Source organism: Pongo abelii, chromosome 8, assembly GCF_028885655.2.
Source record: "Pongo abelii isolate AG06213 chromosome 8, NHGRI_mPonAbe1-v2.0_pri, whole genome shotgun sequence".
Classification (NCBI taxonomy): domain Eukaryota; kingdom Metazoa; phylum Chordata; class Mammalia; order Primates; family Hominidae; genus Pongo; species Pongo abelii.
In genome coordinates, this window is record NC_071993.2 from 90047091 (window position 1) to 90062427 (window position 15337).

Genomic DNA, 15337 nt, shown 5'->3' on the forward strand with positions numbered 1-15337 from the left:
TCAGCTTATCAAAATTTGATATCCTTCAGATATTCTCCATTTTTTTTCTGGGTAGGAGAAAACAGAAAACTTTTTTTCTTGAGGAAGCATGGGAGAAAGTAAAATCTCATCAATCGTATTTTAAATTATTCCTCTAGAGTGGCTCTATTTTTGGGCAAGTTCCCAAATTGGATAATATCCTTTCGTAACAATTGTCTTCCAGTTGAAGAGGTATTATTTCAGTTGTATTTATTATACAATAGTATATGTTTTCTCTTCTTAGGACTCTCATATGGTTTCTGTTTAATCATTAAAGCGATTAGAATCTATCAGAAGTCATTGGTTTGGAATACATGTGCAAACTATTTTAGGTATTCAGAAATCATTTTTTAGTATTTTATTTTTACTAAACTTTTTGTTTCTATGTTGATGTGACACATGAGACTCCAGAAAATATGAAACAGAAAATCATTGTTATCTACCAACACAATGATATTGATGCCAGAGGAATTTTCTAATCACCAAATATATATGTACAACACAATATTATGATTTGTGGAGGACTTTCTACCACATATCCCTCTCAATATTTTATTCCAAGTGAACAGCATACCATCGGTTTGGTGAATATAAAGTTACTCTACTTGCATGTGCTTGCTGTATTGGGTCCTACTATGGTTATAATTTATTCATGGACATTCTGTAGAAAATTTTTGTGTAGGAAAACTAGGAAGAGTATGGGAAGAACTAGACTTCACAGTGAAATCTACATATTTTTCTTCATGGAAGCAAGAAAAGGTGGGCAGGGTTTTTTGACAATGAGCTGCCAGAACCTCTGGCCATCCTATTGCAATTGAACAGCGTAATGAATGGGTGGAAATCACCTCTAAAATTGAGGTTGTCCGAGGTACCAGCAACAGGCAGGCAGAGGATGAGGATGTGGAAACAGTGTTCCAGTATAGAGTCCTTGTGGGGAATTTAGTATATTAAAATGTGAAGAAATTGTGAAAAGTTTCAGTCTCATCAGCATACATAATATATATAAATAAGAATAATTAATTGAGTTTGTACTGATGAAGCAGTTTCTACAATTGATGCTATGAAATATTTTTTTAAAAAGAAAAAAATTATGGTCTGTCTTTAAAGAGCTTTTGGATGCAAATAGGCTGTCAAGAGGGACCTTTTAAATTTATTTCAGTTCACTACTAACACTCTGTTTTTGCATACATTTCAATGCTATCTGTCCATTTAGGGGTGTGCTTTCTGCCATGTCTTTTGTTTGGTTTTTGTAATGATAATAAGGTAATTGTGATTTTGAGATACAGCATTTAAGAGTTATCTATGAAACATAAGGTAGGTCTCTTTGTTCACAGTTTTATAATAGCACAAAAAAGATCTGAATATAATATACGTATAACCACCTATTATCTATCTATCTTTTTTTTTTTTAATTGAGATAGAGTCTTGTTCTCTGCCCCAGGCTGGAGTGCAGTGCCATGATCTCAGCTCACAGCAACCTCAATCTCCTGGGTTCAAGGGGTTCTCCTGCCTCAGCCTCCTGAGTAGCTGGGACTACAGGTGTGCACCACCATGCCTGGTTAATTTTTGTATTTTTAGTAGAGACAGGATTTCACCATGTTGGCCAGGCTGGGCTCAAACTCCTGACCTCAAGTAATTCACCTAGTTCAGCCTCCCAAATTGTTGGGATTACAGGCGTTAGCCACCATGTCTGGGCCTATTATCTATCTATCTATCTCTACTCTCAAACTCTTAAACTCTCAAACTTGAAGCAGCAATCCTCCTGCCTCAGCCTCCCAAAGTGCTGGGATTACAGGTGTGAGCCATGGCATCTGGCCAGGATCTACTATTTTTTAAAAAACATTTTTTCTGCTTCTACTTTCTTCTGCCTTTTTGCATCTGGCATACGCCTCTTCATTAGAGCCTTTTTAGTCTTTTCAGACCTCCCATGTTTGCCCATATACCTTATCTTCTTTTTTCTCGGCTGTTTCTCTCATATTAGCCTCAACCCTATCTCATATGTGAACAGGTCTACCATTTGAGCAAATCATGAAATTTGAGCAGATCATGAAAAAAATGTATGACTGATCCATTTTGTATTGCATTTTACATATGAATGGCTATTTGTACATGCTTGCACAACTAGTAGTAGAAATACACAGGAGTGATCTGTGCTAAGACACTTGCCTTAAATGTGCAACTATGGAGGAGAGCAAACCTCACCTTGGGACAACTTCTGAGACTGCTCATCCTCCACTGTCGACCAGTAAATACCATATTCTTGAAATTGGGGAGAAATTTTTACAGAAATTGTCAAGAAAGATAGCCATGAATGAAAGAACGTGCTGAAATCTATTGCTATTACACTAATGCTTTTCATTTAATTTTCAAGGAATCTAAAATTTTGTCTAAAAAAGACCTTAAAATTATATTTAGGGATGATTCATAACCTTTATATAATAACATTATAGAAAAAAGGTTTTCTCTATTCCTACGGCTAATACAATTGTTTCTCTTTTATTTTCCATTCAAAGATATAAATTAATTAAATTTATTATAGAATCATATTTCTACTTGCAATTTTTCAGAAATAATAAAAGTATATATGGCCACACAAATATGATTAGGGAAATTTACCTGTGGCACACAAAATGAGCTCAAATCCTGAAATGAGAACATTTGAAACTGAGCTACTCTTTGGATTAAGCTCAAAATTTAAACCATAGGCAAATGCATATTCAATTTTTTTCCTGTAGTCTATTATCAATCTTTGGTAGGCTTCGTCAGCAAGTACATTTTTTGAAAGGCAATCAAAGAGATACAATGTAGAGTTTATTTTAAAGGACTACATATTAAACATTATAACAATGTAGAGTTTATTTTAAAGGACTACATATTAAACATTATACTTACAAATGTGATTTCTGCATGGAAAAAGCCATGTCAGTGATGAAGAAAAATATTACTTGATGGTAATATATTAAGACATCATGATACTTTTATGTGGCCTTTTCGTCATTTCAAAAAAAACATTGTAGAGCTAGATAAAAACATTGATCTTTTCAATAGTTTGCATCTTGAATTTAGAAATATGCCTTCAACTTTACAGATATTACATTGTAAGGACTAAAATCTTTCAAACCGCCTATTCCAACACATTTCTGTCATATAAATATTTATTCCAGAAATTTAATCTTGATTAAGAGTGGCAAACGTAAAGTTCTCCCTGGATGTCCTATATCTTCCCCCACAAGACCAATTTTTTCTCCCTCAGTTGTAGGGCTTTGGGATCCTGCTCTTCAAAATGAATCTGGTCCAATAGTATACATTACCCCAGTAAGTAGATTGAAAGGCATGGGCACCCCTTTTTTTTCCTCAAAATTTCCACAGATGATACTGTTTAATTTTTTTAAATTTGTTTGTTTTATTTTGATTTTTCGTTTTGCTTTTATGTCTACCTCCATGACATAGTTATTTTTTGGCAACAAAATTTTTAAGTTTGTTTTATTAGATATATGGAAACAAATCAATGTCATCCAATCATAAAATTTCACAGTTTGAAAATTATGGATAAACCTGGAAGACATTATGTTAAGTGAAACAAGCCAAGCACAGATATTCAAATACTACATGATCCCAATTGTATGTGGAATCTAAAGTAGTGGAAGTAATTGAAGCAGACAGTATAAGAGTGGTTACTAGGGGCTGGGATATGGATTGAGAGATGTTGGTCAAAGGATACAAAATTTAAATTTCTTGAACTAATAAATTCAATAAATATTGTACAACATGGTAACTACAGTTAATAACTATCTATTTTTGAAAATAGATTTTAAGTGCTCTCACCACAAAAAAGTATGTAATAGATATGTTAATTAGCTTGGTTTAGCCATCACACAAGTTATACATATTTTAAAACATGTTGTACACAACAAATATACAAAATTTTATATGTTGATTTAAAAATAAGTTGGTAATAAAAATATCAAAGTATAGCTACATAAGAATGGGTGAATATTTATAAAAGATAAGAATGTCTTTTGTGACAGGAATTCCATTAAAAAAGAAAAATATTAGAACGTCAGCTTAGAAGCTATTTAGCTGACTAACATTTCTACTAAATCTATCCCCAGTGGTCCCTGGATGTCCTCATAGGTACTACTTAAACCATCTCTTCTCACTTCATTCTCAGCTCTCCAAAGTTTGCCTTTAATGCTGCCTGCTAGGAAACTGGGCCTTATAAATACTGAACTTCCTTGTACTTATGGTTTATTTTTAAATCATAATTATATTCTTTTCCTAAATCAGAGATTGCAAACTAGTGTAGTTGTTGAGGCAATGGGCATATTTTATTTTACCTATTTATATTTTAATGTTTAAAAATCTGTTGTCGGCTGGGCGCGGTGGCTCAAGCCTGTAATCCCAGCACTTTGGGAGGCTGAGGTGGGTGGATCACGAGGTCAGGAGATCAAGACCATCCTGGCTAACACGGTGAAACCCCGTCTCTACTAAAAATACAAAAAATTAGCCGGGCATGGTAGTGGGTGCCTGTGGTCCCAGCTACTCTGGAGGCTGAGGCAGGAGAATGGCGTGAACCCGGGAGGCAGAGCTTGCAGTGAGCCAAGACCGCGCCACTCCACTCCAGCCTGGGTGACAGAGCGAGACTCCATCTCAAAATAAATAAATAAATAAATAAATAGATAAATAATAAAAATATGTTGTCAATCTTAGCATCAAGATATTTTATATACAATTAAAATATTAGAAGACTTGGTAGCATGGGCTCCATATTCCAAGATGGCAAGAATTTGCTGGGATTGAGCAGCAGCTACTAGTAGCAGCTACCCTCTCCGAGTAGCATCAGAGAGGGCATGTTCTATCTATTTTCTACCATCTCATCATGCTTGCTTCACTCATTTACATTACCTGAGGGATCCTTGTAAAATGTGAATTTTCAGTTTCTGAAAATAAAATTGAATAAGGCAATTTTTTGTTGCGTCTTAAGCTATTTTTACCATGAAGGAATCCTAGTCAAAAATTAAGAGAACAAATCCCTGAGCAAACGTTAAAAGGCTCCAGTCTGTAGAGGCACAGAGCTTATGTTTATTGATGAAGTGCACTTAGTTCCTCTAACAATGCAATGATTATAGGAACAAAGTGCAAAATGCAAGCACAAGAAAAGGGGAATCATCTTCTGATGTGGCATGTGTAATGCTGTTTGAGGGGTGGTATGGGAGAAGGTGATATCTAATTAAGTTGAAATTTAACTAATGAGTAGTATTTCAGCTAAAATCTAAAAACTGGGAAGGGAGAATTTAAAAAAATTACTCTGGTTATAGGAGCACATTGTGCAAAAACCTACAGGTAAGAAAAATAACGGTGATTCTCTTTGGGCATAAGTAAGAATTAAGACTAGCAATTTAGGTCACACATCAGATCATGGTTTTGTATGCCACACACATTAAGTTCTGACATTTTAATCCAAAATGAAAAGATATGGCTATCTCTCCAGCTGCAGTGACCTGATCATGTTCTACTCAACCAATATCAGAAGCATTCAAGAAACTCCCAGTATTTTCCTCTAGTATACAGACTATTCATTGTCCGCAATTTCTCTTTCTCAAACTTGCCACTTGCATATAATCATCAACCTGGATTTCATTGCTCACTCATAAATCGTTTTTTTATTTTAAACTAATTTTTTCTTACAGTTTAAATTCTAGCCTGTAGGTAACATTGCATCAAGGGTTTTGAGGAGAAACAACAGATGCAATTTCTCCACAGAAGCTAACATACTAATGGCTATAAATTGGTCCAAATGTGTTTAACACGGAATCAGGGTCTTCTGCTTCTTCACCCATAGCAAGAATCACAAAGTTGGACATTTCAGACATTTTAAGAACTCCTGTGTAAGGCTCAAAACTGTTCTTTTGAAACACTTCAGTTTGTGGTTGTGGGCTGCCAACTGGTATCTTCCTTTAGGTAATAAAGAGCTGATTTTTATGCTTTAACATTTCTGGTGTGCAGTTGATAAAATGAGAATTGATATTTAAAATCTTTTTTCCTTTCAGCTCACTCCAGTTGGTACCACAATATTTACAGGATTTTCAGGAGACAATGGAGCTACAGATATAGATGATGGACCAAATGGACAGATAGAGTATATTATTCAGTATAATCCAGATGATCCGGTATGTAAATACCTATTTGCAATGTAATTTTCTTAAAAGGAATAAAATTAATGATTTTTTCAGCTGAAAGTTATTTTATTATTCAGTAACTTCCAGAACCAGATTAGTAATGATACTATTATTTAAAAATGTCTCAAAATTGAATTATTTGTAATATTTATGCTTTATTGCTAGAAGCTAATTTTTGATGGTGTTTTTAGATAAGGTTTAAAATACATTCATAGGTATAATATGCCTCATTTACTAAATTTCTGTTATGTTTGTGGTCTCCAAAGCATTCTAAACAAATCACTGGAGATGAGATAACAAGTGTCAAACATGAATTTTATGCAACTTATAAATTAATACCAATATGGTTGCTACACCTCAAGAACACACACCAAGTATTGCTGGAGTTGATAAGCCTTTAAAATTCTAGCCGTCCACCAATTAAACCAAAGATAGAGAAGAAGACAAGACAAAGCCACTAGCTATAGTCTGTTTTATTTTGTTGTTTTTCTTCCTTTTTTTCCACTAGACAACACGATGTCTTTTTTTTTTTTTTTTTTTTTTTTTGAGATGGAGTCTTGCTCTGTCGCCCAGGCTGGAGTGCAGTGGCGCGATCTCGGCTCACTGCAAGCTCAGTTTTTTGTATATTTACTGGAGACAGAGTTTCACCGTGTTAGCCAGGATGGTCTCGATCTCCTGACCTCGTGATCTGCCTGCTTCGGCCTCCCAAATAGACAAGATTTCTATGTTGTTTCTTTAGGTCATGAATCATTTCCTCTAATGATATATTATTCAAAAAATCAGACAAAGTAAGATTTTTTTACCTGAAGCTAGAGCTGAAAGCTCTGCCTGGTATCTCCCCACTTTCTTTGAGGCAGCTTCTCAAAATCCCATGGGCCCCCCAAGGCAATTATAAATGCACTACTTAAATAAACTTTCAAATTGAATGCATCTCTTTTATGTTTAATAAATATTAGAAATATAAACAATGGTGAAGTTAACATTTTGCCCTTATTTTTACCATTGTATGTTGTAGATAAGCTTTAGACAGACAAGCAAAAACAAACAAACAAAAAACTCTGTTGGGATAGTAGAGTCTGAGAACTCACAGTAAGATCCACATCACAAATTTATTGCATTATGTTAAGTAAATTGTGGATGCATTTTCTCATTTTATCCTCACAAATAAGTTAAAAGTAGTATTATCTGTTGCATAGCAAAGAAAACTCGTAAGTGAAGTGATTTGCGTCATATCACAAAACTACTTCTGAACTGTAAAATCCAATTTCAGTATACTCTTCCTCTATTGTGTTCTCACAAAAAAACTTGTACTGGCTGTGTTAAAATTTTAATAAATTTGGAAAATAAGTATATATATATCAATTTTATTAGCAGGGTGAAGGTCAGATTTTAGAGTCTTTTTTTTTTTTTTTTTTGCTTTGTTTCTCTAAAAAAGGACTTTTTTTTTTTAGGCAGAGACAATAAAACCAAGAGTTGGGGATATGATGAGAATGCGACAGAGAAGGACAATATGAAGGGTTACATAAAAAATGAAGTGGGAAGTAGCAAAGAAACAGCAGAGGAAAGGGCAGCAGAAATGCTTTTTCTTAAATGTAGAAACAGCTGACTGAACATTCTATTTCTAAACCACTTATTTTGTTTGCTCTTTAGAATTTTTTTTTAAGAATTAATTGTACGTGTGTGCCATGTTTCTAGCTCAAATTTTATGAAGGTGACTTTCTAATCTTTACTCCCCAAGCTGTAAAAATAAAACCTCCCAGCAAGTATCAAATGACCAGTCCATGTATTTTAGGGAGATATTTATTGCATGCATAAAAATATTCAATGTTTAGATATAGTTTGAGAGCAAAAATATATTACTTTAAACTATCTTTCTCCTTAAAATGTAGACATTTAGTAAGGCTTAAATTCTTTGTTAATTGTGCAATAATTCTCTCAATGCCTCCCCATTCCAGGGATGTGTAGGTTTGCTGTACAATATAATATGTAACTCTTACTCCCTACAGAGTGGATAAACCAATCAGCCGCATGCATTTTCAAAATTACAAATGAAAAAAGAAAAATAAATAATATATGTTTTAGCAAGCTAAAATGCTCTTAATTCTGTGGATAAAATAATAAGACAACATGACACTTAACTTAGGATGTATTGAAGGAAAAAAGGATTAACCAGGGTATAATCTTAAGGAGAGAATCCACTTTTAGACTTCATATAAAATTAGTGTAAACCTCAGTACCAGTTTCTTGTCTTGTAAGACCTGTGAGGAAATACATGATAAATTTTATGTTCTGCTACTACTAAATCTCTAGTAATTCTGCTTATATTAATAGCACCATAATGTGGCACTTTTACTAGTCAAAATAATAACATTTCAATAATAGCAAAATATTGTAAATTCTTCACCATAATTATTTTATTTAATATATGAAAAAAATTGGAATAACTAAAATTAAGCCTTTCTGTTCTGTTGCAAATCTTTTTTTTTATGATTCAAGTCTTTTTTTATTTTTATTTTTTATTATTTTACTTTAAGTTCTAGGGTGCATGTACACAACGTGCAGGTTTGTTACATATGTATACATGTGCCATGTTGGTGTGCTGCACCCGTTAACTCATCATTTACATTAGGTATATCTCCTAATGCTATCCCTCCCCACTACCCCCTCCCCCTGCAAATCTACAAAGAACTTAAGCAACTCTTTTTATTGCAATTCAAATGGTGTTCTAAAACAAAGAAACAACAAGTTTGGAATAAATAATTGCTGAACTGATTGATTCAATTTAAGGTGAAAGTGTTACAGTAGTGTGCATTTTCACACTTCTATAAAGAATATCTAAGACTGGGTAATTTATAATAGAAAAATTTTAATTGACTCACAGTTCCAAATGGCTTGGAAGGCCTCAGGAAACTTACACTCACAGCGAAAGGGAAAGGGGAAGGGAGGAACATCTTACATGGCAGCAGGAGAGAGAGAGTGAAGGGGGAATTACCACTACTAAACCATCAGATCTCATGAGAATGCCCTCACTCTCACAAGAACAGCATGGGGAAAACTGCCCCATGATCCAATCACCTCCCACCAGGTCACTCCCTAGATTCATGGAGATTACAATTCAACATGAGATTTGAGTTGGGACACAGAGACAAACCATATAATTCCACCCCTGGTCTCTTCCAAATCTCTTGTCCTTTTGACATTTCAAAACCAATCATTCCTTCTCAATAGTTCCCTAAAGTCTTAAATCATTTCAGCATTAACTCAAAAGTCCAAGTTCAAAGTTTCATCTGAGACAAGGCAATTCCCTTTAACCCATGAACTGATAAAATCAAAAACAAGTTGTTACTTCCAAGATACAATGAGGGTACAGACATTGTGTACACACACCCATTCCATATGTGAGAAATTGGCCAAAATAAAGGCACCACAGGCCCCATGCAAGTCCAAAACACAGCAGGGCAGTTATTAAATTTTAAGCTTTGAAATAGTCTCATTTGACTCCATGTCTCACATCCAGGGCACACTAATGCAAAGGGTAGGCTTCCAAGGCCTTGAGCAGCTGTGTCCCTGTGGCTCTGCAGGGTACTGCCCCTGTGGCTCTGCAGGGTACAGCCCCTGCAGCTGCTTTCTCAGGCTGGCATTGAGTGCTTGTGGCTTTTCCAAGCACATGATGCAAGCTGTCTGTGGATCTATCATTCTAGGATCTGGAGGAGACAATGGGACTCTTTTCACAGCTCCACTAGGCAGTCCCAAGTGGGGACTCTGTGTGGGAACTACAATTCCACTTTTTCCATCTGCATTGTGCTAGTAGATGTTTTCCATGAGGGCTCCACCCCTGCAGCAGATGTCTGGATGTCTGTCTGAACATACCGGCATTTTCATACATCCTCTGTAACCGAGGTGGAGGTTCCCAAAGCTCAACTCTTGTCTTCTATGTACCTGCAGGCCCAACACCACATGTAAGCCACCAAGGCAGGGGGTTTGCACCTCTGAAGCAATGGCCTGAACTGTACGTTTTAGCCATGGCTTGAGCTAGAGTGGCTGGGACGTAGGATGCCATGTCCTAAGGCTGCACAGAGCAGTTGGTCTGTTTCTGGTCCCAGCCCAGAAAACCATTTTTCCCTCCTAGGCCTCCAGGCCTGTGATTTGAGGGGCTGCCATGAAGATCCCTAAAATGCCCTGGAGGCATTTTTCCCATTGTCTTGGCTATTACTATTTGGCTCCTGGTTACTTATGCAAATTTCTGCACCCAGCTTGAATTTTCCCCCAGAAAATGGGATTTTCTTTTCTACCAGATGGTCAGGCTGCAAATTCTTCGAAGTTTTATTCTCTGCTTCCCTTTTAAACATAAGTTCCAGATGCATATGACTGTATGCTTTCAGAAAAAGACAGGTCACATCTTGAATACTTTGCTGCTTAGAAATTTCTCCTGCCAGATACCCTAAGTCATCTTTCTCAAGTTCCAAGTTCCACAGATCTAGGGCAGGGGCAAAATGCCACCAGTCTCTTTGCTAAAGCATAGCAAGAGTGACTTTTGCTCCAGTTCCCAATGAGTTCCTCACCTCCATCTGAGACCACCTCAGCCTGGACTTCATTGTCCGTATCACTATCAGCATTGTGGTTGACAGCATTCAAAAAGTCTCTAGGAAGGTCCAAACTTTCCCACATCTTCCTGTTTTCTTCTGAGCCCTCCAAACTGTTCCAACCTCTGCCCATTACCCAGTTCCAAAGTTGCTTCTATATTTCCAGGTTATCATTTTAACAGTACTCCACTATCCCAGTACCAATTTCCTGTATTAGTTTGTTATCACACTGCTATAAAGATACTACCTGAGAGTGTGTAATTTACAAAGAAAGGAGGTTTAACTGACTCACAGTTCTGAATGCCTAGGGAGGCCTCAGGAAACTTACAATCATGGCAGAAGGTGAAGGAGAAGCATGGTGCATCTTACATGCAGCAGGAGGCAGAAAGAGCAAAAATAGAAGTGCCACTTTTAAACCATCAGATCTCATGAGAACTCACTATCAGGAGAACAGCATGGGGGAAACTGCCCCCATGAACCAGTCACCGCCTACCAGGTCCCTCCCTCAATACATGGGGATTACAATTTGACATTGTAATTTGTTTTGGGTGGGGACACAGAGCCAAACCATATCAACTAGATGGTTAGGCAGATATGAGTAGGGCAGGAGAGGACCACCCCCAGGAATGTCAGCTGATCATCAGGTGATGGTTAGGTGGCTTTTAAACTTTTTCTGTGAAATAATAATTGGTCACAGCCAGTGCCAGGGAAATAGAGTCTCCCAATAGATAGAAAACACTTGAAGCTGGTGATCAGCAGCTTCCCAATAAGAGCTTAGAAGTTGGGCAAGAGGGCTGAAGCATGCACGTTAAGAGGCAAAATGGCAGAATTTCACTAGTATATGACCTTTTTCTGGGAATGCTCAACTGGTAAGGCAAAAATGCCTCAAGTAAGCATGCAACAACTTCAGTAAACATACTGCACATGAAGACCCTCCCAAGTGTACCAGCAGGCACTGTGCATGTGGACAACCTGCCCCAAAAGAAAAATCAAGGGAGGAGAATCGCAAACCCCCAAACCATGCCAATGTAGAAAACCCCCCAAGTGAATGGATGAATAGGGCACTTGGATCTTTCAAGTCACCCACTTAGCCGTCTTCCAAGAGTATTTTGCTTGCTTTCATTCCTGCTCTAAAACTTTTTAATAAGCTCTCACTCTTACTCTAAAACTCACCTCAATCTCTCCTTCTGCCTTAAACTTACTTCTTCTCCTAAATCACATTCTTTCCTCTGAGGTTAGGACCGAGTTGCCGCAGACCCATATGGATTCACTGCTGTTAACAAAAGCACTTGAGCTGTTTACCAAAACTGTTTGGTTCTTCCTCTTTTGATACATACTAGAGGTGTACTTTTCTCTCCTGGAGAAAAGTATTTGCTTTGACTAATTAAATGTAAACTCAAAGAACCAATATACAAGTAATCATATTCCCTGCCCATGCTGTTGTGATCAGAGAAAAACGTGTTGAGGAGAAACATTCATTAGGCAATGACAGCAATAAAAAGAGACCACTTGCTGATGCATGTTAGATATGTAGACATGAAGAGTAAAGAAAAAAATAAAAGTTTAAGGATTTGTTCCTGCAGCATTCCCTATCCTTTCATGGCTGATGTATTTAGAAAAAAAAATTTAGTAAATATCTTATTCTAAAAGTCCTCTAGACAATTGTTAAAGGAAAATTTTATTTAATGATACATTAAAACATGGTAAGAAAGACCTTATTCAGGACCACTGCAATAGGTATAGAAATCATTGCAATGAGGTCTTGCAGTTGGAGAGAGAGATTGGGCTCAACTACAAATAAAGCGTGGGCAAGTGGGACATAATAGCCAAGGAGCAGGGTCAGGGTCACTGGATGGAAAATTATTAGGAGGAAACATCAGAGATAAGGGGGATTCTGGCTAAAACAAGCTAATACGATTGTTGCTGAAGACAAGTCAGGGTGATCAGTCATCACCTAAGGGGTGGTGCGGGATGAGAAACCTGATGAGTTTTCAAGGTAGATCATTTATCAAAGGTAGAGGAGTTCTTGGTAAAGTGATTTAGTATGGTTCTTTGTTAAAAAGTGATTTTATGAGGAAGTATACAGATGAGCCTAGGAGAAGATTCAGAAGCCTGATCAAGTTTGGCCAAGCAAGGAATCTTTGTCAGTCCCTACTATTGTTCAGAAGAAGAAGCATTCTTCTTTCTTTTGTATAAGTTCATTTTCTCATTTGGTCACCTTTTGTTTATTAAGTACAACTTGAATTATCTGTTGGAACTTGGTAGTAGACAATATGTAAAAATATGTACTGGACAATATATGTTGTCAGGCCTTTAATGAGGGGCATTTAATTTCTATGCAATTTCTAGTGTACTCATCATAGTTATTATAAAATACTGTTGATTTTTTTTTTGTTTAATGCCTTCATGGTAACACAAAGTAAGAGTGTCCATAATGCACTGAACTAATTTGGAGGTGTCTGTCTAATCTTTTGGCTTCCCTGAGCCACACTGCAAGAAAAAGAATTGTCTTGGGCCACACATAAATTACACTAACACAAATGATAGCTGATGAGCTAATAATAAAAAATCACAAATAAATCTTATAATGTTTTAAGGACATTTACATGTTTGTGTTGGGCCACATTCAAAGCCAACCCAGGCCGCATGTAGCCTGTGGGCTATGGGTTAGACAAGCTTGAATTAGATTGTTTTGAAAAAATAAAAGAAGAACTCTGAAATTGATAAGAATTTGTCATCACATGATCTGCAGTAACTTTCATTTTTGAGAATTTGTCTTATATGGAAAAATCTAAATATAGGTATTGTGATATATTAAATCTCATTGTTAGCAAGATTGATAAGACTATTTATACAATAAATTATTATGTCTTTTTGATCTTTTTTTAAAATTTTAATGCCAGACTGGAGGCATGTTTATTCAGCATTTTAAGTTTGACCTAAAGTGATAAGGAGGAGACTGATGACATGTCCCTTGTAGCAGTCTTCAGTGTACTGAGGAAGCAGCACAACATTGTTATTCAGTACTGTTACTACTCAGAAAAAAAAAAAAATGAAGACACTTAAGCAATATGCATAAGCAGCTTCTTTCTTTGAGGTATTACAGTGGTGTTTCAGCGGGTGGTAACATCTTTTATCAAGTCCTCCTGAGTAAATTGTCCTTCTTTTGTAATATGTTTGACTCCCTGTAGCTTTGAGAGAATTCAGAAAATATAAGCCATAATTTTTCATTTGTAATGTGTAAGCATTTGAATTTCCTGAGTCAGGAAGTTAAACCACATTTTAAGGACAAAAGATTTTTTAAAAAATCTCACCATCCTGAAGTAGTTCTGTGTGTGTGTGTGTGTGTGTGTGTGTGTGTGTATATGTGTGTATATATATATATATACACACTATATATATATACACATATATATATACACATATATATATATACACGTGTATATATATATATATATATATATATACACGTGTATATATATATATATATATATATATATATGTCAAAGTCCAAATTTCAGATGTCAAGAAAATATTTAAGGTTAAGCTAAAACAGTGATTACTTATTCCTAGGTAGGTTACTAAAAAAATTTACTGTAGTTTAATAGTACTTTTCAGGGTACATTATATCATGAGATTCCCATGCCTCCATAAATTCATAATATTCTCATTTTACTGGAAACTCATGTATAATTAAGACATGGTGTAAAGGCCTTCTTTGTGTAAAACTTCGAACCTCAGTCTTTTCACACCAAGGCTGTGACTTTTAAGTTTCAAAACCCAACCAAACACAAATACAGTTTCCTGGGAAGTTGGCTGGAATAAGATAAGTTGAACTGCATTGTAATCATAATGTATCATTAAATGTGAATGAATCTGTTTGTATTTGTGTGTGGGAGAGTGGCAAATTTGTATTGTGAGCAAATGTTCTCTGGAAAGGAATTTGGAGGAAAGAGACTTTATTTCAGTGAACAGTTTTCAAACCATGGATATACAGCCTGTGGTTTCAAGCTAAGACACATTTCAGAGAACAAAGAGAGGGTCAGGGTTTTATAGCCATAGTTCCCACCCAGGTTCCCAATAAGCTGTCTTCATCCAAATGAAGAATAGATCCTTGCTTAATTCTGATTGGTCAAAACAGATGAGTCATGACTGTTCTATATACTGATTGGTTGATTCAGGTGAGCTCTGATTGGTTGATTTCCAAACCCCAAACCAGAAGTTTCTGTCAGATGTTTCTTTCAAAGGGCTGGTGCTAAAGGGCCAGTGTAGGGATGGCATAGGGGGCAGAAGGTAGTAGTTCCAGCTGCAGTTTATCTTGGCACCAAGAACAGGATCTGTTTTTGCTTCGTTGTTGTATTAGTCCGTTTTCTCACTGTTGATAAAGACATACCTGAGACTGGGTAATTTATAAAGAAAAAGAGGTTTAATGGACCCACAGTTCCACGTGGCTGGGGAGGCCTCTCAATCATGGCAGGAGGTAAAAGACAGGTATTAACATGGCAGCAGACAAAAGAGAATTGAGAGCCTTATAAATCGCTTATAAAACCATCAGAT

General features: G+C 36.2%; 1 protein-coding gene across 19 annotated transcripts in view; it reads left to right on the forward strand.

The window, feature by feature from the left end:
- PCDH15 (protocadherin related 15) overlaps positions 1-15337 on the forward strand; it is a 1013670-nt gene that overhangs the window by 449672 nt on the left and 548661 nt on the right. For all 19 annotated transcript variants that reach the window (XM_054522581.2, XM_063727642.1, XM_063727641.1 and 16 more), the window contains one exon: positions 6069-6188. In XM_054522581.2, the coding sequence (XP_054378556.2) occupies positions 6069-6188 (120 nt within the window). The remainder of the gene's footprint in view (positions 1-6068; positions 6189-15337) is intronic.